This window comes from Pogona vitticeps, chromosome 6 (genome assembly GCF_051106095.1).
Source record: "Pogona vitticeps strain Pit_001003342236 chromosome 6, PviZW2.1, whole genome shotgun sequence".
Classification (NCBI taxonomy): Eukaryota; Metazoa; Chordata; class Lepidosauria; order Squamata; family Agamidae; genus Pogona; species Pogona vitticeps.
The window spans coordinates 119,274,711-119,302,137 of NC_135788.1; the positions used below are offsets into that span (position 1 = coordinate 119,274,711).

General features: G+C 50.1%; 6 protein-coding genes across 14 annotated transcripts in view; 3 read left to right on the forward strand and 3 right to left on the reverse strand.

The window, feature by feature from the left end:
- The first annotated feature begins 2,034 nt into the window (after positions 1–2,034).
- LOC110088289 (histone H2A-IV-like) lies at positions 2,035–2,596 on the forward strand. Its single transcript, XM_072977112.2, has one exon. The coding sequence runs from the start codon at positions 2,086–2,088 to the stop codon at positions 2,473–2,475; it is 390 nt and encodes a 129-aa protein (XP_072833213.1). The 5' UTR covers positions 2,035–2,085; the 3' UTR covers positions 2,476–2,596.
- Positions 2,597–3,266: 670 nt separating this feature from the next.
- LOC110088291 (histone H4) lies at positions 3,267–3,792 on the reverse strand. The gene has a single exon (XM_020810502.3). It carries the CDS (start codon positions 3,736–3,738, stop codon positions 3,427–3,429), a length of 312 nt encoding a protein of 103 aa, XP_020666161.2. The 5' UTR covers positions 3,739–3,792; the 3' UTR covers positions 3,267–3,426.
- Positions 3,793–5,191: 1,399 nt separating this feature from the next.
- On the forward strand, positions 5,192–5,708 carry LOC110088287 (histone H2A-IV-like). Its single transcript, XM_020810498.3, has one exon. The coding sequence runs from the start codon at positions 5,256–5,258 to the stop codon at positions 5,643–5,645; it is 390 nt and encodes a 129-aa protein (XP_020666157.2). The 5' UTR covers positions 5,192–5,255; the 3' UTR covers positions 5,646–5,708.
- Positions 5,709–6,817: 1,109 nt separating this feature from the next.
- On the forward strand, positions 6,818–7,377 carry LOC110088284 (histone H3). Its single transcript, XM_020810497.3, has one exon. The coding sequence runs from the start codon at positions 6,841–6,843 to the stop codon at positions 7,249–7,251; it is 411 nt and encodes a 136-aa protein (XP_020666156.2). The 5' UTR covers positions 6,818–6,840; the 3' UTR covers positions 7,252–7,377.
- A 747-nt stretch (positions 7,378–8,124) lies between these two features.
- Positions 8,125–9,001, reverse strand: LOC110088264 (histone H1.2-like). The gene has a single exon (XM_020810471.3). It carries the CDS (start codon positions 8,934–8,936, stop codon positions 8,256–8,258), a length of 681 nt encoding a protein of 226 aa, XP_020666130.3. The 5' UTR covers positions 8,937–9,001; the 3' UTR covers positions 8,125–8,255.
- A 5,911-nt stretch (positions 9,002–14,912) lies between these two features.
- Positions 14,913–27,427, reverse strand: part of PER1 (period circadian regulator 1) — a 35,961-nt gene continuing 23,446 nt past the window's right edge. For 5 of the 9 annotated variants that reach the window (XM_072977119.2, XM_078378216.1, XM_078378217.1 and 2 more), the window contains 15 exons: positions 27,043–27,121; positions 26,528–26,634; positions 26,169–26,322; positions 25,401–25,509; positions 25,177–25,308; positions 24,784–24,892; positions 24,323–24,473; positions 23,636–23,763; positions 22,882–23,091; positions 20,863–21,111; positions 19,495–20,234; positions 17,792–17,972; positions 17,501–17,693; positions 16,417–16,567; positions 14,913–15,505 (listed from right to left, as the gene is read on the reverse strand). In XM_072977119.2, the coding sequence (XP_072833220.2) occupies positions 15,266–15,505; positions 16,417–16,567; positions 17,501–17,693; positions 17,792–17,972; positions 19,495–20,234; positions 20,863–21,111; positions 22,882–23,091; positions 23,636–23,763; positions 24,323–24,473; positions 24,784–24,892; positions 25,177–25,308; positions 25,401–25,509; positions 26,169–26,322; positions 26,528–26,634; positions 27,043–27,121 (2,933 nt within the window). In that variant the 3' untranslated portion in view covers positions 14,913–15,265. Of the gene's footprint in view, positions 15,506–16,416; positions 16,671–17,496; positions 17,694–17,791; positions 17,973–19,494; positions 20,235–20,862; positions 21,112–22,881; positions 23,092–23,635; positions 23,764–24,322; positions 24,474–24,783; positions 24,893–25,176; positions 25,309–25,400; positions 25,510–26,168; positions 26,323–26,527; positions 26,635–27,042; positions 27,122–27,427 lie in introns of those variants that run through there. The other 4 variants (XM_072977120.2, XM_078378218.1, XM_078378219.1 and 1 more) reach the window with 4 other exon arrangements.

Sequence of the window (27,427 nt, forward strand, 5' to 3'; positions counted from 1 at the left end):
CGAAAAAGGAAGGAAAGCAAGGACAGGAGGGGAAGTTTTTAAAGCCAGCCAGCAAAACTCCCCAGCCGAAGGAGGGGAGGGGAGGGGAGGGGAGGGGAGGGGAGAAGCCTCGGAGGGCCACGTGGGCGGGGGAGATCGGCTGTCCCCCCCCCAAACACACACACACGTGCGCGCGCGCGCACACCCGGGCGGTGACACCAGCTGTTCCCCCCGAACACACACACACAGCCTTGCAAAGGAGAGGTGCAAGAGAGCCTCTAACCCGGCGGTCACCCCGGGATATTGCAAGGCAAGGAAAAATACCGGACCATGCCGGAAACCGCCTCTTTGCCCTAATTGGCCGTGCCTAATTAAGAGGCATCCTGGGGGGGGGGATTTCCCAGTCGTGGGAGAGACGGCGGAAGATCGGAGTCCCTCTCTAGGCCACCGGAGCTAGCTCTCTCTCTCTCTCTCTCTCTCTCTCTCTCTTTCTTTCTCTCTCTCTCTCTCTCTCTCTCTGTGTGTGTGTGTGTGTGTGTGTGTGTGTGTGTGTGTGTGTGTGTGTGTGTCCCAGATGTTCTCGGAGAACAACTCCCAGGTGTTCTAGAGGAGGAAAGCGAAGGAAGGGGTCGGGGCTTCTGGGAGTTGTGATCCCCGAACACGGGTGTGGGTGGGTGGGGGTGCCCAACCTCTCCTGCAGCATCATCTTTAAACATTCTTTTATTGTAGATCGGGCCGCGCTCGATCTCGACCGCCAGCCACATCGGGATGTTGCAGGGGAGGTGTGAAGGGGCCAATTCACAGGGGTGCAAACAACACAACAGATCTCCTGGAGAGCAACATCAACATATAGATGGCAAGGGCTAGGATGACACACATCTGGGGTGCCTGGATGTCTGGAGAACCGAAGGATGACAAGAGGGTGGGTGTGTCTCCATCATCCCCCATCCCACCCAGGAGCCAATAAATCACCAGAACCGAAGACCAGTTGTAGCAAGAACCCAAATGTGTCACAGATTAAGCCCGATCACTGTTTTGGGGCTTATGACTCTTTATCTGTAAACAGTATATATGTATCTAGTCAATGTATTTTGGGGGGCTTTCTCTTTCTTTTTGAGAGGAGCGCCAGTTATCTGTATTGGTGTATTTTCCTTAATAAAATTGTGTTGCATCACAGCTGGCTCGTTCCGTGTCCCATCCTCTGCTGGAGATTAGCTTAAATTCTCTAAAACCTCAAAAAAACAGGGATAACACTCCCTTGACAGGAGCTGGTCTTGGTGATCCAGAGGGTCCCTTTCCAGCTCTGCAGTTGTAAAATGATGATTGTTGTTGCGTGGCTCCTCCCTATTCAGTAGCTGCAAATTGTATCTATTAAAGTCTGGTTTAGGAAAGCTTATGAAAAATCTCATTGATGTTTAAAATGCCATAAAACTCTTCTGTAGTGGGAAAACAAGGACCATGACATCAGCATCGAGTAATTCCCGGGTATTTCCGTCTTCCTTCTTTTGAACCCATTCAAACGACCTTTTCACAAAAATCTACTCAGCTTGGTATCTATAAAGTGTTCACCCATATCTGCATCTTATAGGCTAGTTTAAGTAATCAGCTTTTTAGAAACTGAATGGGCCACTCGAATGTGGTTTTTAATGACAAATAGAGCATTTTTACAGTTTTCTATGATGTTTTCTCAATTGCTTTAAAATATTTAAAATCAGTGGCTATTTTAATTAAAGCTTATATAAAGACTTAATATTTCAGTTTAATGCGTCTGTATCTATCTTGGCTTTTTAACGTCATTTCTAAGTCGCTCAGAGAAAGAGGCAATAACTATAGACGTTAGTGTGGGTTTTTCTTTTTCAAAAAATTATGTTAACGTGTGCAAGACTAATAACTATTCTAGGCTTATCGGTTCGTTTCCGGATGCCTTTTCTGATTGGCCAGAGTTCCAGTTTCGTCTGTGATTGGAGGATGGGTTTCGCGCTCCTCCAATCAAAATTGCCTACTAGGATCCGAACGGGCAAATAAAGGGCGACGGGTCGAGAAAGCTTCTCATTCATTCTTCTCTCACTTTCCTGTTGTGTTGTTGGTTTTGCCTCTGCAGCCGAAATGTCTGGACGCGGGAAGCAAGGCGGCAAAGCGAGGGCGAAGGCCAAGACCCGCTCCTCCCGGGCCGGCCTGCAGTTCCCGGTGGGTCGCGTCCACCGCCTGCTGCGGAAGGGCAACTACGCCGAGCGGGTGGGCGCCGGGGCCCCCGTCTACCTGGCCGCCGTCCTCGAGTACCTGACGGCCGAGATCCTCGAGCTGGCCGGCAACGCCGCCCGGGACAACAAGAAGACCCGCATCATCCCCCGACACCTCCAGCTCGCCATCCGCAACGACGAGGAGCTCAACAAGCTGCTGGGAAAAGTCACCATCGCCCAGGGAGGCGTCTTGCCCAACATCCAGGCCGTCCTGCTGCCCAAGAAGACCGAGACCCACAAAGTGAAGGCGAAGTAAAGAGTTCATCCTCGCCTTCCGCCGGTGGGCTGAAGCGTTTGCAAACCCCAAAGGCTCTTTTCAGAGCCGCACACCGTTTCCTAAAGAGAGTTCTGCTAACACTTGCCAAAGCCAGTCTGTAGCATTGTAGCTGAGTTGCAAGTGAGGCAGAGTATCTTAATTTGATGTATTCTCCAAGGATTAATGCCACTAAACCCTGAATCCCCTCCTGAGAATCTGGAATAAGATAGGTTGAGTTTTCGAACTTTAGGAAGATCAAACAACCTTAAGAACACGGCCTCGTGGTGCAGTGGTTAAAACGCTGTACTGCAGCTAAAACTGTGCTCACGACCTGGGGTTCAAATCCCAGGTAGCCGGCTCAAGGTTGACTCAGCCTTCTATCCTTCCGAGGTCAGTAAAATGAGTACCCAGCTTGCTGGGGGGGCAATGTGTAGCCTTTATAATTAAAATTGTAAACCGCCCGGAGAGTGCTTGTAGCGATATGGGGCGGTATATAAGTCCAATAAATAAATAAATAAATAAATATTGTTCTTCCTCAAGTTAGAAAACCCACAACAGTCGTGGTTCTCGGGAGGCGATTCAGGGTTTAGTGGTATTAACATGCGCTCTACATCACAGCACATTTCAGTAAAATCTAATACTGTAACTAACTAGGAAGGGGGTTTAAGGAGCCACAGTATAAGTTTTAATCATCTCAGGGAAAGGACCGGATGGATCATCGAGTCCAGCCCTTGTGAAGGAGGCACAGCGGGGAGCTCTCAAAACCCTGCACATACCAAAACCAACATGGCTAAACCATAAATCTTGCATTTAGTTGGTGATTACAGAAACAAAATGCAAATGGTCAAGAGCATGAAAAGTTTTGACAGTAACAACCAGCTCTGCTCATGAAAAGATGGATGGCCCTTAAAAGGGCCGTTTTGTCTTTAGTAGCAAAGGCAGAGAAATACTTTAACCGCCGAAGCCGTAAAGGGTCCGTCCCTGGCGCTTCAAGGCATAGACGACGTCCATGGCGGTGACGGTCTTCCTTTTCGCGTGCTCGGTGTAAGTGACGGCATCGCGGATCACATTCTCCAGGAAGACCTTCAGGACCCCCCGGGTTTCCTCGTAGATGAGCCCCGAAATGCGCTTGACGCCCCCTCGGCGGGCCAAGCGGCGGATGGCCGGCTTGGTGATCCCTTGGATGTTGTCGCGCAACACCTTCCGGTGCCTCTTGGCGCCTCCTTTGCCCAGGCCTTTCCCTCCCTTTCCACGTCCGGACATATCGGCTCAAGATCGCTCACCGCTCTGCCTCGCTTCCAAACGCAAAATAACCCGCTTCGCCTTTTGAAAGGCCTTTTATACAGGAGGGTCCGACTAGAGGGAAACCTGAGCCGCCGTTCGGTCTCGCCTTTTCTAAGTACCGCCCTTTCCAGTAGCTATTGGTCCACAAGGTTGCCTATGATTGGAGGAGGCTTTTTTTAAAAAAATGATTCTAACCTGTCATTGGACCGGAAGACTCGGCGCTTGAAGTTCGTCGGATGATGTAACCGAGTTTATTTTTCGAAATACGCTGTACCTTCTAAAAATTAATTCTGAATGGAGACAGGAAGTGCTTCAGATGTTGGGAAAGACAGTCATAAACGATTAAGGAAGCGTGTTGTCTCATTTTAACCAATTATTTTCTTAATATTCCTCCACTTTCTGCGACAAGCTGATGAGAAATACTGGAGCACTATTACGTTGAAGAATGGCCGAAATCCCCTCTCGCTGCATAGGTTTCAGCCCTGATTTCAATGGGCAATAATATCAGTGGACTATACTTCCAGGTTATTAAGCACCGGTAGTTCTCTAACTAGCTCCCGACTCTCACCCAGCCATATAATGTCTTTTATTCCACGTTAATAGTCCCGGACCCAGGATAAAGGTAACTATGCACTGGGGGAAAAAAGCAGATACATCACCTTGCCGACAAAGGTCCTCATAGTCAAAGCTATAGTTTTTCCAGTAGCGATGTATGGAAGTGAGAGCTGGACCCTAAAGAAGTAGACTTTGTCTAGATTAGATTGTCTAAAATCTAATAAGAAAGAAAGAAAGAAAGAAAGAAAGAAAGAAAGAAAGAAAGAAAGAAAGAAAGAAAGAAAGAAAGACTGACCGCTGAAGAATTGATGCTTTTGACTTGCGGTGCTGGAGGAGACTCCTGACAGTCCCCTGGACTGAACAACAATGCACTGGAATTGCTATGCTTACAAATAAAGCATGCTTCCTGAAATTTTCAAGCCATTTTAAATTTTTGTCCTGGGATAAACTTGCAAAGGAGCCGTGCCGAACCACGTTCTAAATGCACAGTTTGCAGTTGCACCAAGAAAGGAAACGCCAACAGGCATTGCTTTACATTTAGCTACCTTTACATCAATTATTTTTGGGCTTTTTTTCCTTCTTTTCCGCCGATAAGCTTATAAAAGGTAGTATGGTCTTGTCTTTTTTTTTTATGAATCAACGAAGCGAAGCTGTTTCTGAAAGACCCATGCAAATTCATATCCGTGATTCATCACATTTTTATTGGAGAATACAGAAGAGCCTATCGCTCCATTGGCTAATTCCAGCCTCGTCCCCTGGTTGGCTGGAAGAGAGTCGCACTCCTAGGGGGACCATACGCGCACTCGCTTCCCACCAGCCAATCAGAGCTAGGAACCAGGATCTTCACGACTAAATAAATAGCAGCCAGCGCGGGGAGCGGTACTTGGGTTTTCCCTCTGAGACTTTTTAGTGTACTCTCTGCGGTGCTAACCTCTTGTGCGATGTCTGGACGCGGGAAGCAAGGCGGCAAAGCCAGGGCGAAGGCCAAGACCCGCTCCTCCCGGGCCGGCCTGCAGTTCCCGGTGGGTCGCGTCCACCGCCTGCTGCGGAAGGGCAACTACGCCGAGCGGGTGGGCGCCGGGGCCCCCGTCTACCTGGCCGCCGTCCTCGAGTACCTGACGGCCGAGATCCTCGAGCTGGCCGGCAACGCCGCCCGGGACAACAAGAAGACCCGCATCATCCCCCGACACCTCCAGCTCGCCATCCGCAACGACGAGGAGCTCAACAAGCTGCTGGGGAAAGTCACCATCGCCCAGGGAGGGGTCCTGCCCAACATCCAGGCCGTCTTGCTGCCCAAGAAGACCGAGAGCCACAAAGTGAAGGCGAAATAAAGCCACGAAGGAACTGACGATTCCTTCTCTGCGAAACCCAAAGGCTCTTTTCAGAGCCGCCCACACTGTCCTCAAAAGAGCCGATTCCCTTTATTCTGCATGCCTGCCCTTTTAAAACCACGCTCCACTACCAAGTTTTTCCAGGGGCAAGAGTGGACCTGAACCTGGGTTGCCCACGTAATACTGACCCATCAACAAAGCAGAAGGGTTCCCCCCCTCGCACCGCTAGAACTGCTTCGTCTCCATTCAAAGTTGCGTTGCACCACTACAACGCAGAAATTAACTTCCCTGGAAAACCCTTCAATGAAACCTCGGGTTTGTGTTTTCTAGGTCGGTGAACCCGCCTCAGATATAACAGGTCGGTAGGCTTTGCCTCTCTGGAACAGCTTTTATCCAACACCGGCGTTTGGGTCCCCGCAAGAAAACTGGGTCTCAACTAGAATTAAAGACGTTTTTGTCTTTTGCCCCGACAAGACTGTTTTTGCACAAACACGGCTTCCCCTTGTAAAGCTAGGATCAAAGTAGCTCTTATTATTGAAAAGGGGGTCGGTCCTTTAAAAAAAATAGATTCTGAACTTCTACTGCTGGGGTTTGTGTTGAGAATGAGCCACCGAAATCTTCAGTGTGGGCGACGTCCGCGGCAGTCTTTTTATTCACGTATTTGGTATAAATCATAGCACCAAAACCTGCCGCTAGAGACTTCTTTCACATCTTAACCAGAGAACAGATACAGTAATAAAGTTAGTAATACCCCCAGTATTACGAAGTATTTTCTGAGGTTTCTTAATACTACATTTCCTTTACTCAAGCTTTTGCCGCCTACCGACCAAAAGACACCTTTATCGGTTTATCAACTGGTGCACAGATAATAAAAATCAGCGCGCGCTTTTTTGGAACTACTGTACTGTATAGAGAGGGAAACCTTCCGCGGCACGGCAATACTGGTTGAATTGTCCAATCAACAGCGTCCTATCAAATACTATCCAATCAGAGCGCCCGACAACAACGAGGTGCTGCTCCGCCCCTTTGCACTAGACAAAAAAACCTTTCTGACCTAACCAATGGCTTTTCAGCGCAGGACATTCAAACGGCCGCCTCACAGTCTTCAGCCAATCAGGACTGCGAGAATTCTCTATAAAAGGCCAGTGGCCGGGCACCGCGTCTTCATTTTCGTCTGACTGCCTGAGGTTGAGGAATGGCTCGCACCAAGCAGACAGCTCGCAAGTCCACTGGCGGGAAGGCGCCCCGCAAGCAGCTGGCCACCAAGGCTGCCCGCAAGAGTGCTCCGGCCACCGGCGGCGTCAAGAAGCCTCACCGCTACCGACCGGGCACCGTGGCTCTGCGGGAGATCCGGCGCTACCAGAAGTCCACCGAGCTCCTCATCCGAAAGCTGCCTTTCCAGCGCCTCGTGAGGGAGATCGCCCAGGACTTCAAGACCGACCTGCGCTTCCAGAGCTCCGCCGTCATGGCCTTGCAGGAGGCCAGCGAAGCCTACCTGGTGGGGCTCTTTGAGGACACCAACCTCTGCGCCATCCACGCCAAAAGGGTCACCATCATGCCCAAGGACATCCAGCTGGCCAGGCGCATCCGCGGCGAGAGGGCTTAAGTACCCTGATATAAAAGTAGGGGCTCCTACATTGAAACAACAACACAAAGGCTCTTTTAAGAGCCACCACATTATCTGAAAAAGTGCTCTTTCACGTTTTCTGATACAGTATACAGGTATTAAGTATTCTTGCCTTGTTGAGTTTTTTTTCTCCCCTTAGCCTTCATTTAATTTCCCAGTGGGGAAAAAGTACAATAGCAGCATTTAAAACTAGGGCTTCCCACTTAATCTTTTGTAATTTGAGATACGAGTGAACTGTTTTTCAAGGTCTCCCACCCCAGTGAGTTCAGTCTGGCACGATCCACTCTTACACCCCCCTTTCTCCCAATATTAGATGAAAAAGCAGGAATACAGGATGAGGTAATTAGCAAGCGATGGCAGCCACCATTTCTGAAAGCGGGTGCCTAAAAATATTTCCCAGGTAAACCGTGTAATTTACCAGCATGTCGACAAAATACAAGGAGAAAGAGGCGAATAATAACTAAAGACCTACAGAATCCACTGAACTTTTGCAGATCAAATCCACGCTTTCCCTCTTTATTTTTGCCAACATGCACCGTTCCCTCCATTTCCAGTTTTGTGCGTATCTACGAACATTGGACATCTATATAAACTCCCCCTCAAGATCATGCATAGGGACTTGTCAAATGTCTTGCAGGAAGGGACCATCCTTTGGCCCCAGCCAATAATTCGGCGCGGGCTTTCTCCGCTTCAGCCACTCAGAGAAAAAGCCCACGGGAACTTTAAACCTCTCCCAAAATTAAAACCAAACCTCCCTATTCCCAAACAAGGCAACGCTTTTTTTGTTGTTCTTCCCGATACGGAATTGCATCCCCCTTGTATCCAACCTCCCAGCTGCCCACTTTTTTTCACCGACTTGCATCCCATCGGAGGGACTCTTTTGTTTCACGAGACCCAGCTCTTTCCTCGGATTTTGTGGGGTGGCTCTTAAAAGAGCCTTTGGGGGGTTATTGTTTTGAAAGAGGAGGACCTGAGAGAAGCGCTCATTTCTTCTTCGGGGCCGCCTTTTTGGCTTTCGCCACCTTAGCCTTGGGCGTCTTGGGCTTAGGTTTGGGCTTCGCCGCCTTCGACTTGGCGGGGCTCTTGGCGGCCACTTTCTTGGCTTTCGGCTTCTTGGGGCTCTTGGCCGCCTTCTTGGCCCCTCCGGCGGGCTTCTTGGCCGCCTTGGCGCCCTTCTTGGCCCCTCCGGCGGCGGGCTTCTTGGCTTTCTTGGCAGCGGCCGAGGCCGGCTTCTTGGCGGCGGGCTTCTTGCCTTTGGCCGCAACGGGCCCCGCGGGCTTCTTCTTCTTGGCCGCCGCCGCTCCTGCCGCCTTGTCCTTGCCGCCCTCGGCCTGCTTCTTGTTGAGGCGGAAGGAGCCCGAGGCGCCGGTGCCCTTGGTCTGGACCAGGGTGCCCTTCCCCACCAGGCTCTTGAGGCCCAGCTTGATGCGGCTGTTGTTCTTCTCCACGTCGTAGCCGGCGGCCGCCAGCGCCTTCTTGAGGGCGGCCAGCGAGACCCCGCCGCGCTCCTTGGAGGCCGCCACCGCCTGGGTCAGCAGCTCCGTCACGCTCGGGCCCGACGGCTTGCGCGCCTTGGCCGCTCCCGCCGCCTTCTTCGCCTTCTTGGCGGGGGCCTTGACGGCCGGGAGGGCAGCCACAGGCGCCGCGGGGACCTCTTCCGTCATCCTTTTTTTTTCCTTCAGCAGCGACAAAAACAAACCCACGAAGCGACCCCTCCAGGAAGCAGAGACTGAATGGAGCCGAGTGGGGGAGCCGCCGGCTATTTATAGGGGAGGAGCCGCGCTCTGATTGGCTGGTTCGGGGCAGGTCGTTCTGACAGCCCGAGCGGGGCTCCCGGGCTTTGCAAACTTTTTGTGTTTCTTCGCCTGCACGAAGCGCCCCGTTAATCGAGATCCCTCGCACCGATCCAGCTCCTTGCAGGCGGGATCGAGCGGGGGGACGGTGGACTTCCGAGGACCCGGTTTTCACGTTCAGGGCTAGCAAGACGAGTCTGGCAAAGGCCACGAAACTCAACCTCTTCCCTCTCTTTCTGCCCGCAAGTCTGCAAATCTTTGTTTTTCACTGAAAATAGCAAAAGGTCCTTTTAATAAACTCAGGGACAGGGTCGTGAATCCGATACTCTAGAAGGTCTACTACTCGGCAGTGAAGAAAGAGAAGGGTTTCGGCTGGTCAATTTGCTGCAATCGTTGGTTTAATGGAGTCAAGTAACACATCTGGCCACAAGCTTCCATCTCAATTGATATAAACTGCAATTATTATTTCAGCCCGAGAAAACCAGCGAAAATGGGATATATCGAGATTATGGGTATTTCAGATACTGTAGACCGCTTTCCAATGAGGCAGGACATTTTCATATAGATTTTTTTAAAAAAACCCATGTTGTCTGAATTTTTCTCAAAGTCCTCTCCTATCAGAGAGACTTCTGTGGATTCTCCTAATGCAATTGAGGGAAGGCTCCAGAGCTGCAATTTGACCGATTAAATATAGAGATCAATATTCAAGGGTGTTTAGAAAGTAATGTAGGAATTTTAGATACTACCAAGAGAAGGAGTACATTTCTCCACCCCCTACCTAAACAGCAGCAGCCTTCTTTCCTGACAGTCTATGGACTGACAGTTTATGGACTTAGTAAACTAAGTTAAATCCAGGCACTATTTACCCAGTTCAAAGAAAGTAAATTCTTGATCTTGCCAAACGTAGGACAGGAAAAGTCTTTTAATGGTTTGGCAGATGGTTAAAGGGCACAAAGCAGTGGGCAAAGACCAATGACCATGTGAGATAGCCAAGCGAACTTTCATGATCCCTATTTATTCAACGCATTAAAAATAAAAGATGGGTTTTATTTTATTTATTTATATTCATTTACTTAAAATGTGCCTAGCCGGACTCTCTCCTGGAGAGGACCCAAGGCAGCTCGCCATGTTAAAACAAAATTGAGAGAATGGACCTTAAGATGGCAAGGGAGATTCAAAACAAGGATAAAGAGATGGGAATTCGGTGATCAATGAATATGTTATCCACATCCACATCCATGCTTTCCTGATCTCTTTTTCTCCTAAGAGGACAGCCAGGGGTCATCCAAGGGAGGAAGAAACATAGGAAAAGGCGGCTAGACTAGAGGTGACGTGCTGTTAAGTCGCCTCCGATTCATGGCAACCCAATGAATGAGCAACCTCTGGAAATTCCTGCTCAGCTCTTGCAAACTCAACCCTGTGGCTTCCTTCAGAGAGTCCGTCCATCTCATGTTGGGTCTTCCTCTTTTCCTGCTGCTTTCCACTTTTCCCAGCATGATTGTCTTTTCTAGAGAATCCTGCCTTCTCACGATGTGCCCAAAGCACATCTATATTTAGCATTATCGTTGATTTCCCAAACTCATCAGGATACTTCCATATTCATAAAGGAATAGTTACTTTGAGGTGAATGTTGATCCTCAAACATAGGCTGGATGAAACCCTGCTGTTGGCTTTCTCAGAACTGATTTGTCAACTGGCAAAGATGTGACGCTGCAATTTGCCCATTTACTGAGCAATAAATAAATAAATAAATCTGTTGTCAACCTTTTGTGCCATATTATGAATCTTAATGGTTTTGGAAGTGGAACTGATGCATCATCTTGGAAGTGCACAGACATCGTTGTACTATGTTTCCAACAGTCACAGCAAATGTTTTCACCGGGCGCATGTGAACTGCATTATGTGGGCCACATGCTGTCATTAGCCAACCTTGCCAGGGTTGTGAGGAAGGGTCAAGGCTTATGGGTGCATGTGCATGTTTCAAATATCAACTCATCCTGCAATATTATTGAACCACTATGTAAACTGGGTGTTGCAAATGAATAAAGCCCAAGAATCAGCCAGCAACGAGTCATGTCGGCTGTGAGATTCTGAGCACTACGAGAGTCCTGAGCAGTCTGCAAAATTTGCAGATCAAGAAACAACAAGGGGACCCAACAGTGAAAAAGACAGGAGAGAACAGATAGGCTTGTAGAGAACTCTTGTAAAAGAAGAGAAGCCAAAGTAAGGGGAGTTACTCCCTTTCCCCCACCTGCCCATCCCAATTCCTGTCTTTTCTTTCACATCAAGCAACCCGTTCCCCAAAACACAAGCCCTGGACAGAGTAGAAAGACCAAGCGCCTTTATTTGGGTACAGAATCAGATCCACAGAAATTGCACACAAATGCAGACGGCTGAAAGATTCCCACACACATGCTCAAGTTACACCCATCAAAGGGTTGGTGGTGGGCAGGGGAGGGATCCCTGGTTTTATACAAAAATAAAATCTCTATCAAAGAAAAAAAATACATAGTAAACATTTATTTGCCCCCAACTCCTTTTCAACCTGCTGTTGAAGTGCACTGTTCACAAGGGCTGTTCTTTGGAAACTGAGGCAGGGGACAGAAAGGGGTGACCACTGGATTATGATGTTGAGCGTCAGAGCTACCCATGAGCAGTCCTTCTCTAGGGACTTGCGTATTCTTTTTTCACAAACAGTATTCTTTTTTTTTTCCAACGGCAACCTGATGGGGATTTGGACAGAGATACCCTGTTTAGTTACAATCAATGTCTTTCATGAGCTAAGCTAACAATCCCAAGGTAGAATCCTTCCAGCATTTCAGAAGCAGGATGAGAAAAGGACACGAGTAACATGGGAGGGAAAGCATTATACTGTTCTAAATCCAGTCCCTTCTAACACAACACACTCCCAAGGCACATGGGCTCATAATGTTTTTTCACCTCCGTGCGTGCGAACCTGAAATGTCTCTTAAAACGAGATATGTAAACACACACATGAAAATAAAAGCCGGGTGCCCCGAAGCAATAAATTTCAACTGAGAAGTTGGCTTTGAAGAGGGAAGCAGGTGGAGCAGCCACTGCCTGGAGGATTTTCCCTCGGTATGATGGGGAGAACATGGTTCTGGCAATGAAGAGCTAAAACCTTGTCTCCCGCAGAAAAAGCTTGTTTCAGAAAGGGATGGTGAGAAAATAAGACTTCCAAGGGAATCAAGACTGGTTGCTTAAAATGTTTCTTTTTTCCAGTCCATGTAGACAGACACAGGTAAAAGAATAATCCATGCACTTCTAAATGAATTATATTTGAAAGGCCTGAAAAAGAAGCATTTTTCTCTGGGGAAATCATAAACCATCTGTTTGAAAGGGGCACTTTCTTTTATGGTCATAATTTGCATTTGTAAACCCAACCAGATGTCTCTCCAGGGGATTAAAAGCACACAAAATAGACGGGACAAGCCCGGCTTCTCATGAAATCATGGAAAGTGTTCTTTACAGTCGTCTTTGGACCCTCATCGTGCACCAGAGGCCACCTCAATACAGGATTTTGGGAGATAAGGCAAGAAAAAGAAGTACCATCAGTTGTTCTTCTAAATCCCACCTGAATAACCCCAAAACATTCACACATAACCTTTTGTTGGTGGTGATTGGACCGATTGATTGCATTGTCTCACAGAACATGTGGAAGGTGTGTTGGTATTAACCATGGGGAGCTGGTCACTGACTAAGGGTGTCACACAACCCTGATGTCTTAAGACAAGAGCTCCCACCCTTCATAGCCTCAGGATATTTCTGTAATGCATAGGAATATGCTCTCACATTTTCAATGATAATCATCACAGAACTGCTGAGCTGGAGGGGACCCTACAGATAAGAGGCCAGCCCGTCAAGGAGGCACCGTGGGGGGAATCGAACTCCCAACCTCTGGGTTCGCAGCCAGAGATCTAAGCCGTTGAGCTATCCAGCTGTTCTGAAGGAAGTCTGGGGTACGTATAGGATTGTTTATAATGTCAGTGTGACACATACACTAGGGACTGCGCTAACAAAAAGTAAGCTGACATTCTCAGGGAGGTGTGACCTTGAAGTTGGGGAGCCAGTACTGAAATTCATCTAAAGCTTTTAACATATCTGCTCTTTTATGGGCCGGTCAAAGAGAGGCAACCAACGGAGTCTCCCAAAGGCTTGTTCTCTCTTTGCTTCATTTCATGCACCAAAACGCAACCTTACAGGTAGCCTGCCTTGCCTTGGAAAGACACACTCCGAGGATGCTTGTTGTTATTTCCAAATCCCACCACTTGAGAGGCTCTTTAGAATCTCAGAAGTGCTCCAACACTGGAGGCATTCGAGAGAAAGTTGGACCACCCATCTGTCAGATTCGCTTTGACTCGGATTCCTGCCTTGAGCAGGGAGGGGTCTGGACTTGAAGGCCTTAAGAGGCCCCTCTTCCCACTCCACCATTCTATGAAATGGGATGCCTTTTGTTTTAGGCAGGTTTTGTTTAATAGAGCTAAAAGTTTTAGCAGAACTAGTAATTCATTTCTTAATTTGCTGTTAAGGCTCTGCCTCCCTCCCCCCAAAATTAAAAGCAGCACAGTAGCCTTTAAATTGCTAAAGCGTCTGGAAAAGACCGGGGAACCCATTTGTCAAGAGCACACCTTGGATAGGTAAAGATTTCCATCCATTCCCGAGAGGTGCAAAGGTGGTGGCTGGTGAAATTCTCTAAATGGAGAATTTCCGAGAGCAAAAGGAACAAAAAAGCAGAACCATCCCCAGCGGAGAAGACACACTGATTGAGGGACTGTGGCAGGAACTTGGGCGCCATGGAGGGAGAGACGGGAAGGTGTAGCCGCAAGCGATCGGGCTCAGTGAAAAATTCTCTACCCCTCACAAATCCCGAGACGGGACTCAAAAGCTGCCCTCCTTGGGGAGCCAAACCGCCAAATGCCAACCTGTGCCACAGATCACGTGCTGTATTTTTAGAACCCAAGCAGGGTGTGTAAATAGTGCAAAGACATGGCTGAATGCGGATTCCAAAAGAGGTAGGCGGGGGGGGGGGAATTCTGAAGAGATCGGGGCCAACGCCTTTTGCAATTTCAAGGTGGCAGACAAAGGAAAGAGGGGTGCACTTTTGATCCTCTCATGAGGATGTTTTATTAAAAGGAATGTTTTGTGAAAACAGATCCCTCTTGCGGCAAGGAAGAGAGTCGGGCTGCACAGATACAAAGGGAAATGTGCAGAACGTTTTTGGGCCCATCGGATTTTTGGAGGGGGGGGCGGAAGGCAAAGGCCGCCCTGCACAGACAAGCAGCAGCCTATTCCAAAGGCACAGACACTCTGCGAAAAGAGGACAGCTTCCTGGGGGAACGGCATGAGAACAGGTGAGGGAGAGGGCTGACATCGGGGTTTCCCTTAGAGAAGCCAGAGTCGGAGGAAAAGGGAAATAACATCCTAGTCCCCCTCTGCTGAATTCCTGTTCTTCTTCCGCCTCCTTGACGTCTGGGGTCCAGGGGGTACTTCACAGGTAGTAACTGAAAGATTGTTCACACAACTAGCAAGGGAAAAACCTCCCACTCTGGCAAGCTCTCCAAAGGAAAGGGTAGAGGAGGGGAAAACCTACAAAGGGCGTCTCAGCGTGAAGTGTCTCCTTTTGTAGGTTTGTTTTATTATTATCATCATCATCATCATCAGTGCTGCAAACAGCCCTCTCTTCAAGAGCACAGTTGCAGATCAGTAAAAAATAATAATAATGGTAACACCATCAAATGACCGTTCTGCAAAAATAAATACATAAAAACTCAGGTCCTCCAACCCAATGTCATGGGTCATCAGGGTCCATGGGTTCTCAATAAGGCAGTAAAGACTGGGGCAGCTCTTCCAGTTTGGAGCGGACCGTGGGCAGGCAGGAAAGGACGTTCGGTATTCCCAGGAAACAGGCCCAACCCAGTCAGGGCCAGAGTTCCAAGTTGGGACGAAGCAGGCGGCCCCATGGCCCGTGGCTCTTTCACTTCCACCATGTCTTCTTTCTGTGGACCAAAGTGGCCAAGGCAGGCCCCCAACCCACAAGTCAAGCCGGCATTCCCTGCACGGACATGGAGCCGCAGCGGGTGTCTGCCTCTGAGCCCCGCTGCCCAGCAGCGTCCCGGCTCAGGGCTAATGGAAGCAAGTCCAGCCTCCAGAACCGTATTCAGAGGTCCACGCCTGAGCGTTTAGCCAGAGTCCTCCACCGGCGCCTGCGTCTGGGGTGGCTGCACCACCACCGAGGTTTCCAGTCCAACCTGCGCTTCCTCCTCCACGTCCATTTCTAGGGGCAAGGCCGGCAGGCAGACCTGCCCCCCGCTGCTTTCCTCCATGGGCTCCAGCATGCCGTTCAGGTCCATGTCCTGGACCTCGATGTCATAGAGAGGGGCGACTTTGGAGGCAGGGTTGCTGCCGCAATCCACGCAGGCCTTTGGCACAAACGAAACGAAACAGAGAGACGGGGGGGGGGCAGGTTTGAGTTCATTACTGCTTCCGAGTTTGGCACAGGGCACCCTTCTCATTTCTTTCTTCCTCGCACACAAAGTCTACCACCCAGCCACCCTGAACTTAACCTATCTTGTTTGATCCCTGAAGCTAAAGAGGGGCTAGGCTTGGTTCGTACGTAGGTGGGAGACCAACAAGGAGCGCCAGGGACAGCTAGGAAGGAAGAAAGCACCCTTGGAAAGCCACTGAGGCAGATCACTGGGCTAGAAGAATGAAGGGTCTCCCCTCAGTATAAGGTAGCTATCGGTGTTCTCTCTGTCCAGTAGCCAGAGAGCCAGTTTTATCCCCTCCAGATTCCGGAGATCTCAAACAGTCTGACCTACTTAGACCAGTAGGGTCAAAACAACAAAAAAGTCAGATCCATATGGAATCATCAGAGCTTCCTTTCCTCTGCATGCCTAGGAGTACAGACTAGCCTGTACAGTGCAGGAAGGAAGTGAGAAACTCAAAGTACTCCAGATATTGATGGGACTCCAGCTTCTATTTATCCTAGTTAGTAGGGCTGATGTAGAGAGATGCTGGGAGTCCCCCCATCCGATTGGATCCATGCAAATACATGCTAACGGCGTAGGATGACATTTTGCTTTCTTCTTTCCCATATATGCACCCCAGAACTGCCGGTCTCTCATTTCTCTGGAGCACAATGGGGATACCTATGGGGCAGAGCAAGGTCCTCTGCGCAAAGATTCCTAGTCCAGCAGCATCCGGAGCACCACAGGGTTTCCCACCCTCGCATAGGGAGAAGATTCCCTGCCCACTCTATGAGACACGGATTGTTCCAGTTTCAACATCCTCTCTCTTCCCCGTCAATCGAAACACACTTTGCACTCCTTACCGTGATGTTGATTGCTTTGGGCAGGATTCCCTTGTGGACCCAGGGGTGCACTTCTGCCAGCTCCTTTTTCTGTTCCTCGGTAAACCGGGGTTGTCGCTTCTGCATTTGCTTCAGCTTCTCCCGATCTTCCTGCAGCACCCTCTCCATGTCCCTGTGGAGCGGATGTGGGCAAATGGGTCAGGAATGGTTGCAAAGTTCTGTGTTCAAAAGCAGGAGGAGAACCCTCCTGGTGGGGATGCCAGATGCCACCCTGACTGTTTGAGGGGGAACAAAATGATCACAGACAGTCAAATCTACCTCTCTACATGCCACGCCTGTCCGTCACCCATTCATTCAACCTGCCGTGAAAGCAGAGCCAAAAAAAACCTAGCGCTGTGGTCGGCATTTCTTCAGACCACATTCCTATGCTGCAGCAGACGCTTCCGTTTTGCTGTCTTTCACGCCTTGAGCTCAGCTTCCACATCCAAGGCTCAACATCTTTCAAAATGCACTTTGCCCCATAGCTCAGGCTATCTGCACCCTAACCAGCCTCCAAGACGGGGGGCAGGGAACCTCAGGCCCTGGGGTCCCAAACTAGCCCTTCAAAGTCTTCGTAGGTGGCCACACTGTGACCTCCTTATTTGGAGTTTCCCAGCTTTCAAATAGTTTCCCCCCCCCGCCTCAAAAGTCTGAAATGCCTTAGTCACTGGCCAGAAGAGCTGTTAAAATACTGCTGTATTTTGTGACCCCCAACCTTTTTGCCTTTGACCTCTAGCTGTCCATAGCATGTGGCTCCCAAGAGACACACCTGGAAGTGCATTTGAGCCCTCGGCATGGAAAAAAAATCCTCTTCCTTCGCTCTAAAGGAGAGCTCTGTGACAAATCGAACACACCATCACCTCTGTGCCAACAGCAGCATTCCTGCCAGGGAGACATTCCGTACCTTGGAGGGCCAGGATTCTTAGTGAAGGGAAGGGAGAAGCCCCGGGAGGCTCTAATGGGCGAGTGCTGCTAAAAACCCCGAACCTTCCCCTCCCCTTCCAATAGGTTCACACTAACCCAAAGGCAAGAGCCATCTAGCCACAGAAGGGTGCCTGGGTCTCACCTTAAAGGGAGCTGGTAGGTCATCATAACCGTGTCGTCGGTGTTAGCCATGAGCAGCCAAATGGGATCCTGCAGGACGTACTTGATGAAGTGCTCGTTATCTTCCACCTCGGAGCACTTCTTGCCTCGCAGGTCGTTCTCGGAGGAGTCGATGCTGCCGAAGTACTTGCTGGTGTTGCTGCTCTTGCTGCTTGCTGGGGGGGAGGAGGAGCAGGAGGAAGAAACTCATCAAGTTCACAGACAGAAAACACCCCCCCAAACCCCCATGAGCCATTTCAGAAACTGGACTTACTGGTGCCGCTGGCAGAAGTGCTGCCGCCGTTGGAACCGGAGCCCATGGAGCCCGAGGCGGCCGAGCCGCTGCCCGAGGCGGCCGATCCCGTGCCAGAACGGGAGTCCTCCTGCAGGAGCAAATCGAGGAGGTCACTAGAGCTGGACAGGGCGTCGTTGTTGGAAGAGTCGTGGGCTTCCACCTGCAAGGGGGCAGAAGAGCGGGCAAGGAGGAAGCGGGTGAGAGCAGGCCCCCCCAAAAAAGCAGGGACATTTCACATCTCTCATCACAACCCTGCGCACATTGTCGCCTCCAACTTCACAGTCCTATTTTTCCACCTCCGCAAGGAAAGGGGTAACAGGAGCGCAGTGCTTGACCATGCAAGCACTGCAGATTTTTAAAAAACGTGTTTACAGCTAGCATAATCACAGCTGCAGCTAGGAGTTCCCCAGTAGTCCCTGTATTCTTTTTGCTTTGCTGCTGAACCTCACAGGACTGGCCTGCCTCATCTTTTAGGGGATGAGGGAAGGTGGCCGAGGTGGCAGAGAAACATCCTTCCAGGACCACTGCTCCAGAGACCCACACACAGACATTTCCCTCCTGACGTAACCCTTTTTTCTTGGGCAGAGAACAGTTATCAGTTCTCCCCAAACATCAGAAACTCTGCCTCCCAGGATGTAACATTTGGGAGCAAAAGGGATCTCTCCTGTTCTCTGGCAAAAGAAGAAACAACGCTCAGCAGGAACCAGTCCTGGGAAGAAGCCTTAACCCCTCCGGCCCCCCAAGTTTGCCTTCGGAGCAAGACGGCAAATGTAAGCCCTTCAACTAGCATCCTCTGCGTGTTTGGGTCTCCTTGTCCCCCTCCGGAAGTTATATCTCAACTTTGTGCCTAGCCTCTTCTCGTCTTTCATCCTTATTCTCGTTTAGAAAAAAAAAACATGAACCCATCTTCCAAAAGAGTAAAAAGCTAGGGCCTCAACAGTTTTAACGGCTGACATACATTTCGGTGGCCTCAAAATGGGGGTGGGGGGAGAACAAGTCAGTTTTTCAAGCCAAAGGCAAGAGAAAGCCCAAAAACTCTACAGATAAGGACGAATGGGTTCATCTCAGTTCATCCCTTTTGTTAAAGCCACGTGCTGCTCCCCTTCCCCTGCCTTCTCAGCCGATCACCAAGCCCAGCCGGCTTGCTTTTCCCACCTCCTCGGCTAATCTCCCAGTCAAGAGCAAAAGCACAGACTTCTCTGCCCTGCCCTTTTCTCTTGAGTGGCAGATCAGCCGAGAGGGCGGGGCAGAGGAGCCCAAGCTCTTGCCGGGACTGGAAGATCAGTTGAAGAGTGACTGGAAGCAAGCACGGGAGCGGCGGATTGAGCCAGAGGAGGCAAATTTGGGGGAACAGCAGCACCGGTGCTACTGCTTCTATGAACGGGGACAAACCAGTTCATGCCCGTTTCTATCCAGGACATCCGACCATCATCATCTTCCCCTGGATGTCCATAGCACAGTTGCTTCTCACACCCAAAGAAGGGGCATTTCTCAGACCGGAACTTGCAAACCTCCCTTTTTCTGATAAAAAAAACCCTCCAGCACTGCTACTAAGAGCCATTATCCAAAATTTTGACTTTCTCAAGCTCTGGCTGAAAAGACAGACTCCCTATACCTCAGGGCAGCAAAAGGGTTCCGCGGGGCATCCATTTCTCAGCTGAAGGAGAATCGGTGGAACTTACCATGCATGTTTCTTTCTGAGCGCCGAGTTCACTCGCCAGACCTTGCGCGCCATTCACAGCGGTCCACTCTGCAGGGGGTCCCACGGGTCCAGTCTGGCTGCCCACAGCTGCTTCTGGGCGGTCCGAGGACTTGGGCATCTCTTCCATTTGCAGCAGATTGAGCTGCAACGGGGAGCTACAGCGCGACTCAAAGAGCGGAGAGTCTGCCCGCTCAGGCTGGCTTGCAGAGTGAGGGGTGGAGGAGCGCGACGGCACCTGGGTGCCCGCTTCCGGCCCAGGCGGCGGTGCCACACCGCCTGACTGGGGGGTGAAAGGGAAGACAGGCCCGCTGGGGAAGTAGGGCTGAGGGAGAGGAGCGTTCATCTGCGGGAAAACGTAGTTGGGCAGGACGAGGGCCACCATGGGGGTGACCAGAGGAGAAGGGAACTGTGGGGCAGGCAGGGTGTTCTGGGAGGGCTCCGTCACTGGAGGGGCAGCAGGCCGAGGGGGGAAGACTGGAATGGGGTAGGTGGGCATAACGGCCGGGTAAGGCATGGTGGGGAGGCTAGCTTGGGAGGTGCCCGAGGGAGGCCAGGAAGAGGAGCCCGGGGCACAAGGAAGCGGCGGGGGAGCGGTCGAGTTCTGAGGGGAGCTGGTGCTCTCTGAAGACTTGTTCTGCTTGATCCGTTTGGCTTTGGACTTCCTGCTGCGCCCGTGACATCCTGGACCTCGGGCACCTTGGCGTGGTGGCCCTCTGTGCCCTGAAGAGCCAAAAGTTAAAAAAAAAAAAAAAAGACAGAATGAGTCTAAAGAGAAGCCCCTTCTTTTGCAAGACCCCCTGACCCCCCTCTCTCTCCCTCTCTCACACACACACATAGGAAGAAAAGGAAAAGAAGTAACCGTGTGGATTATAAATAGAAATAAAATTCTGGCTCTTGGAATCCCTTCCTTGGTTCATTCAAAGACTACGAAGGAGAGAAGTTCTCCAGTTCTCCACAACTACTTCTTCAAGGTGAACAGTTTTGCCAAATTTGCAGGGCCATTTGGGATGAGAAGCAAAAAGGTCCCAAAACCTGAACCAACTGCAAGAGCCATGGCTTTGAAAGGCAGACGGATTCACAGGATAAGTGTCTGCAGATTCCAGGTGCTTATTTTTTTAAAAAAAGTGTTAGGGGGATCCGTCTGGAGTTTTTAACCTTGCTTGCAAAGAATCTGCCCTGTCCCCTTGGGTGAGGCCTACAGGCCTCTTTTGGCAGCTTCAAGCAGAAGCAGGGAGATCCACCAAGCTGTCTTCATTGCAGCAAAATGGAAGAGTAACCAGAGAAGTTTTGCTTGGTTCTTGCATGCATGCAATGCACACAGCAGCGCTCCACACCAACCGCCAATTACCTCGCTCGGCCTGCGGCCCGGCACGGTGGGTATCCTGCCAGCTCATCCCTGAGAGTGAGTTGAAGACATGCAGCTGGCTGAGGTCCTTGAAGCGGGTGAGGAATGCCTGTTCTTCCTTTTGGGTGTGGATAGAGAGGATCTCCTTGGTCAATCCCACTTTGCGGTACTGCTGCTGCCGGTCTGGTGTCACGCTCGGGGGAGGACCTGGAGGTGTGGCACTGGGGGCGGCCTCCTCCATCATGACAATATCTACAGGAGACACACAAAAGGAAGAGGAAAAGGTCAGCTCATCTCAAAATCTGCTCAAACATTCCTTGGTCTCCTCACCATACCGTTTTACTTAGTTTACTGAAGCAGCTAAGAATTCTGATCTAAATTTATCTCTACACACATCACATGAATGTAAATACACAAAGAAAATTACAGGAAAAAGACATAATCATTTTAACATTTTGCATGAAGACAGAGAACTGTACAAGTGCACGCAGCATAGAAACCGCAATATGGTCTCCTAAAACACTTTTTTTGGCCAGATTTGATACATGCATTTTTTCCCAAAGTCTCAGTCCAGAGAATATTTAGTTTCTTTAAATTTTCAACCCTTCCAACAGACTCGTATGGCCCATGTGCATGCCTGGGTATTGTTGCTTCCAGTTGACAATTGTAGGAAAGCAACCATAAAGCAGCAAGAGTTTTTTGGGAAATCACAGACGGTGGCTAATAAAAGGGACAAGTGATAGACACCCCACACACACACACCAAAGATGCAGCCTGGCTGGAAAGGAACTCTATTACTTTCTCCACAAGAGAAGGAATCTAGGAAATCAATGTTAGAAAGAAGTGCTGTTTCATCCAGTTTTAAAGACTTGCTTCCCATGCAAAGTAAAAAGCACCAGACAGAATAAAGCTTTGTGAACAGTACCCAGTGGTGACTAGTTTAGCAACTCTGAAAATTTAAGGCACAGACAGAAGACCCCTGCAGGGGCACAGGTGATGTGCAGAGAAGGTAGCTAGGCTGGGTTAAATTCAAAAGCAGGAATGAAAGATGTAAAGAACAGAGTCAGGCCAATGGAAAATCTGTCTGAACTCTACTGGATATTTTTGCATATTCAAAAGCAACAGGGCCAAAGAAATTAGCAGGGGGCGGACTTTGCTTTGCTTAAAGCCAATTCAATTAAAATTATAAAGCCCTGCTTCTTTCATCTCAGCCATCTGTGGGTTATAAAAACAAGCAATCTTGTCCAACATTAACAAATATCCCACTGGGAAGAGAGGGCACAGCAGTGGGAAATACTGAAGGCCAGAAGACCCCAAACTCTGGATGTGAAGGGATGCTGCAGAAGGCAGTGGTACAAAATCACAGCAAGGCCCGAGAAGGTGGCTGTAACATAAAAGAGAAAAAAACGAGACAAAAAGCGCCCCACCACTCTCCTGAAGGTGTTACAGCATGCCAACAGATTAGTACAGCAAAGAGATGGTTCTAAGATCCATCTTCTACTGGGAAAAGAGGGATTTTCTTTTAAAAAACACATCTGATTCAAGGTGCAAAAGGCAAGGGCCCAAACCTCGGTTCGGCCACCAACCGTCTATCCAGCTTGTGGCTGGCAAAGGGACCTGGAGGCATTGTCCTCAAGCCTCAATGGTGTTCCAGCTCCGAATGGGCACTCGGGCTCTTGGCCACCTGCAGGCCGGTGACCTTGAGAGAGCTCCGAAGGAAGATAAAAAGAGGACAGGCAGGCATGTTAAGCCTGGCCTTGTTCTACAACTCTATGTGCACAAAAGAACCGCCATGACAATCAAGCAGCCACGAGTTTCAAGACATCCGTTGGGCCTTCTGGGACAAAAGAACCTTGTCATCTTGAACCCACTGCCATCCCCAGAGAGCAAAGAGAGTCACCTCAAAAGGGAACGGATTCCCCCCCGTTTTTCCCTTCCACAAGACTCCCCCATCCACCCATTATGTCCTCCCCGAATAAGCCCACCCCACCTGTTTTCCCAGAAAAAAAACACAGCATCCACCTCCCATACCCGACTCGGGGGGCTTCTTGTCTCCCACGTGGACGATGGTACTGCTGAAGCTACACTGACTGGTCACAGAGACTACGCTTTCGGCTTTGCTAGGCAATGCCAGGGGGGTCAGCGGGCCTCCCACCACGGCAGCGGCTGCCGTCCCAGGCGCTTCCCTCTTTGGCTGGCTCTCCAGGTTTGGCAGGACTTCCTCCGGTGCATCTGTTCAGAAAGACAATGGCGGATTAGCATCGGGGAAGGGAAAGGAACCGGATAGCATGGTGGGGCGGGAGAATGTGGGAGCAGGGAAGGTCAAACGTGTCCAGAGTCTCCTCAAGGTGCTGACCAGCAGGACGAGAAGAACATCAAGATGCTGAAGTCCAATACAGCTGGGACCTGGCCAGAACGCGACCAGCCCAGTGGGCACTACCAGGGGGGCATTTGCTCAGCGCAGGAAAGAGCACGTCTGGCTGATCGCCAGCATCAAGAGTCCTTCTAACAAGGAGAGGGAAGTTCAGCTTCCTAGAACAGACCGTGAACTTAGACCGCCCCATTCCTCCCCCTACAGCCTCACAGGCAGAACAAGATCTAGATTCCAGAGAAAAGGAGAACTAATAAACGTGAGTTTGTGCAGAAAGAGGATGGGAGCATCAATCTATTTCCCTTTATTGAGCATGTGGGAAGGGTTGAAACTAACACCTTGGGAAGGTATCAATTCCTAAAATCAGGGAATACATGGGTGGGGGGGTCGGAGGGAGGGACTCACCTTTGCCAGAACAGGTAGCCTCTTCACCAACTTTCTGCTTGTCGTCATCGGAATTTGACGACGTTGTATACGACGAGGAGCCACATTTTCGCTTCACACGGCTCGGGATATTGCAGTTCTCCAGATATCTGTGTCGGGGGAGATGTGGAATACGGTCAATTAGGAGAAATAAAGCCCATATGATTTTGGAGAAACTCAAAAAGGCTTCTCCATCTAATTCTTGCCCACACATTCTGCAGCCACCCAAACAGGGAGAAGTTGTGGGACACTGGTGTCAAACGACGGAAGGGAAGGCCGACAAGACTGTGAGCAGGCAAGTTTTAGAATTTCACAGAGTTCTTAACTTGATTAATGTTGGTGAAGAGTTCTGCAAAAACCTGAAGCTGTACCACTTCACCTACCTCACACCTGTGAAGAAGGCCGCTAAAAAATTAATGTCTGAGAAAGGGGACTTGTCCACAAAAGCTCGTGTTAAAACAGAGCACTTAGTCCTTAAGGTACCACAATTTTGGGGGTCTTTGCTTTGTTTTGTTTTGTTTTTGCCAGACTTGTGGGCACAGACTAACAGGGTGACCTCTCCCCCCCCCCAAAAAAATCAATGGACGGCTTGTTTTTTGAAATGGCCGACCCCTTATGCCCGACTCAGTCTGGATCAACTCTACAAGCTCAGCGACTGAGATGCCTCACCTGATGATGCCATCCAGGCAGTTGATCTGCTGGTAGGAATAGTTGGAGGGTTCATTCATCACGGACTCCTCAGAAGCAGCTGCCTTTCCCAGCTGCCTCTCCAGGTCCTTTTGGGCCTCCACAGGCTGGAGGCTGCGGCTGGCTGGTGCTCCTGGAGACAGAAGGCCGGGGGGGGGGGGAAGCAGAGAGCAAGGGTTATTAGAGCTGGATCTTGTGTGACTCATGGTGAAATGTGTGGAACCAAGAACGCTCCCTTGGCAGACTGGACATCAATAACTGCCTTCCACAGTCTAGCCAAGGACTGAGAGTACGTCTCCTCCTCCCCCTCCCCCTGTCTCCTTTGCCGTTCCCATGCCAGAACTGGAGTTAAATGGCAAAAGAAAAACACAGGCGCCCTCCTATATAAAGTCCACAAAAAGCAAGGAGAAAGGCCTGGAATGGAAACCTAGTAATGCTCTCACCTGGCCGGGAATGCTTGGGATGTTGCGGCTTGACTCGGGACTCAATGAAGACCTGCTGGCCCTGGTTCTTCACCATGTGCACGTCCTTGCAAATCTCCTGGAAAGTCATCTGGGGGTCAAGAAGGAAGAACGTTAAGGGGAACCCACAACGGGACACCCTCTCCTCCAAAAGACGAGGCATCCTCCGTAGCCTAGAACATGATTCCCTTTCTCTGGAAACACACCACAAGACCTGCTTCAATTTTTTTTTCCTTCACCTCCCCCCTCCAAAATTCTCAAGGGTGTCTGTGCATGTGGGCCCATCGAACTAAGGAGGAGAGCTTAAATGCTTGGTTTCGTGATGCTCTGAAGGGGACTTGCAATGCAAACACCCCGATATTTTTAAACACTCACCGGCCGGATGGCTTGTGCCTCCTCATTGGGGGCACCGTTGCTGTCGCTGGACGAAGCAATGCTGAGGAGCTGCTCATGGGAGGCGTTGCTGCCCAAGCTGCAGAGGCCCGTGGACCCATTGCTGTGCACAGGCTGTGAAGCAAACGAAGAAAGAGTGTTAGAGCAGAGAAAGGAGAAGGGCTGGAGACAGAGACCAAGCCCAGAAGCAGAAGGTGGCCCTTTACCTGTAACAACAGCCGGTGAATCTGTTCCGACAATTCTTGGATGTCCAGTTCCATGGGCTTCATCTTTTGTATTTTGGGGGCTGTGAAGACATCCTCATTCAGGGGGCCCCTAGAAAGAGACAAGCAGGAGGAAGAAAGAGGTTTAGGGCGGAGGTGCCGGCTCTTGAACTTCCCAATCAAGATTTCTCCCTTTTCACTATTCTTCAATGACCTCAGCCCTACCTTGTTGGCTAACCAATCCCAGCTTCCCAGGCAATCCTTACTGAACGCTGATCCGTGCTTACCCCCGCTTATCACCAACAACGCCTTGCCCTATAAAAGGGACCTGTGGATCAGAACCACACTGCTTTCTGCTCTCTGCATACCCCAGGGATGGGCAAAGCACAGCCCATGACCCCCCCCCAATCAAAAGCAAGCGTGGGTCATCTGGATATCTCCTGTGTCCACTGCAGGTCCCAACCCCTATCTGGGGCCTGGTACAATCCACGGGGACCAACTGAGAAGACAAAAAGATTATCTCCTCGAAGTTCTCACCGTTGATCACGGTCCCTCACATAGCCGAGTGCAACAAGAAGCAGAAATGTCTTTCTGTTGGCTTGTGACACGTGGAAAGCTGCCTCTCCTGTTCCTTTCCTCAACTGCGTATTATCTCTTATTTTACTCCCTACAATACGAACTTCAGAGGAAATAAGTTAGATTCCACAGAGAACAGGACCGCACCAGCCCGGGGACCCTTTCAAGGCAGAAACCGACAACCTGATTACTTACGTCCGCACTTTGTGCCTTCCCATTATGAACGAGACTTTGCGGCTCCATGGGTTAATGAAGCTGGACCAGCTGGTGTCGATGGTGACGTATTCACCGTTGCGAGTGCAGAAGCGGATGGGGGAATGGTCGAAAGGCTGGCCGCCATACTGCAAAACTGGGTAAGAAGGAAAGAGGAAAGGATGACCTCCCACATGGATCCAAGAGCTTAAACAGATTTAATCATTAAATGGGGTGCATATGGAGTTACATACACACACACAACCCCCAATTTTTGCCAAATCTAAAGCTACATAAGACGGTCATCTACAGATCTGAACACAAACACCCCACCGCCATGCTCTCTCCTGCATTGTACTTACTCTTCTTGTGAATGGCCAGCATCAGAGGCCGGTCCTCCGGGTGCAAGTACAAAAGGACGGGTGTGCCAACCAGGTCCTGGGGAAGGTAACCTAGCAGAGGAGCAGCTCTGTGAAAACGAGAGAACAGACGGGTATCAATGCAAAAAACAGGCCAACCGCAGAGCTGTTGCCCGACGCTGGTAAGGTGGGACCATCCTTTTGGTGACTTGGCTTCAGTTGACAAGATGCAGGCCTGGCCAAATCCTTCCTGCAGAGCCTAGCACAGGAGGAAGGGCCTGCCCACCAAGAAGAGAGATGGGGAAGTCTCCTGTTCTCATGAAATTGCGGGATCCCCATTTCAGGCTGTAGGCCAGTAACGGAGCATGGCCATTGGGGTACGAGGCTTATCTCTAATCTTCTCCAGACAGATGATGATGCTGGAATCACCCACCAGGCCTTCTTCCTGATCCTCTCTCCATTTATCCCTCCCCTCCCACACACACACTGTTTTTCTAGGCTGAATCCAAAATCCTTACCGCTCATCCACATCCTGAAACAAGCAGCTAGGGGTGTGTCTTGTGGTGAAGATTCTCTTATCAGGAGGGATTCTGGGAGCTGGGGATGGAAAGCACAGAGTCATTCAAATACTGACTTTCTGAAAACCAATGGAGGAAGTTTTCCCTGACAGCCGACACAAAATACTTCTCCTTTTACTTCCACAGATTTTTGTGTTGTCTTGCCTCCCGGATCTCCACATAAAAGTCTGGTGGATCTCCTGGCTTTTCTGAACAACTTCCCAGAAGGAAAGGTGTGGGGTCTCCCCCCAGGAACCGGAGAGAGCGCTCAAGGGCTACCCTGTGATGTGCAGAAGCCGCCTCGCTTCTGGCATCTCGTGGTGAAACATGACAGTGCAGGATGCCA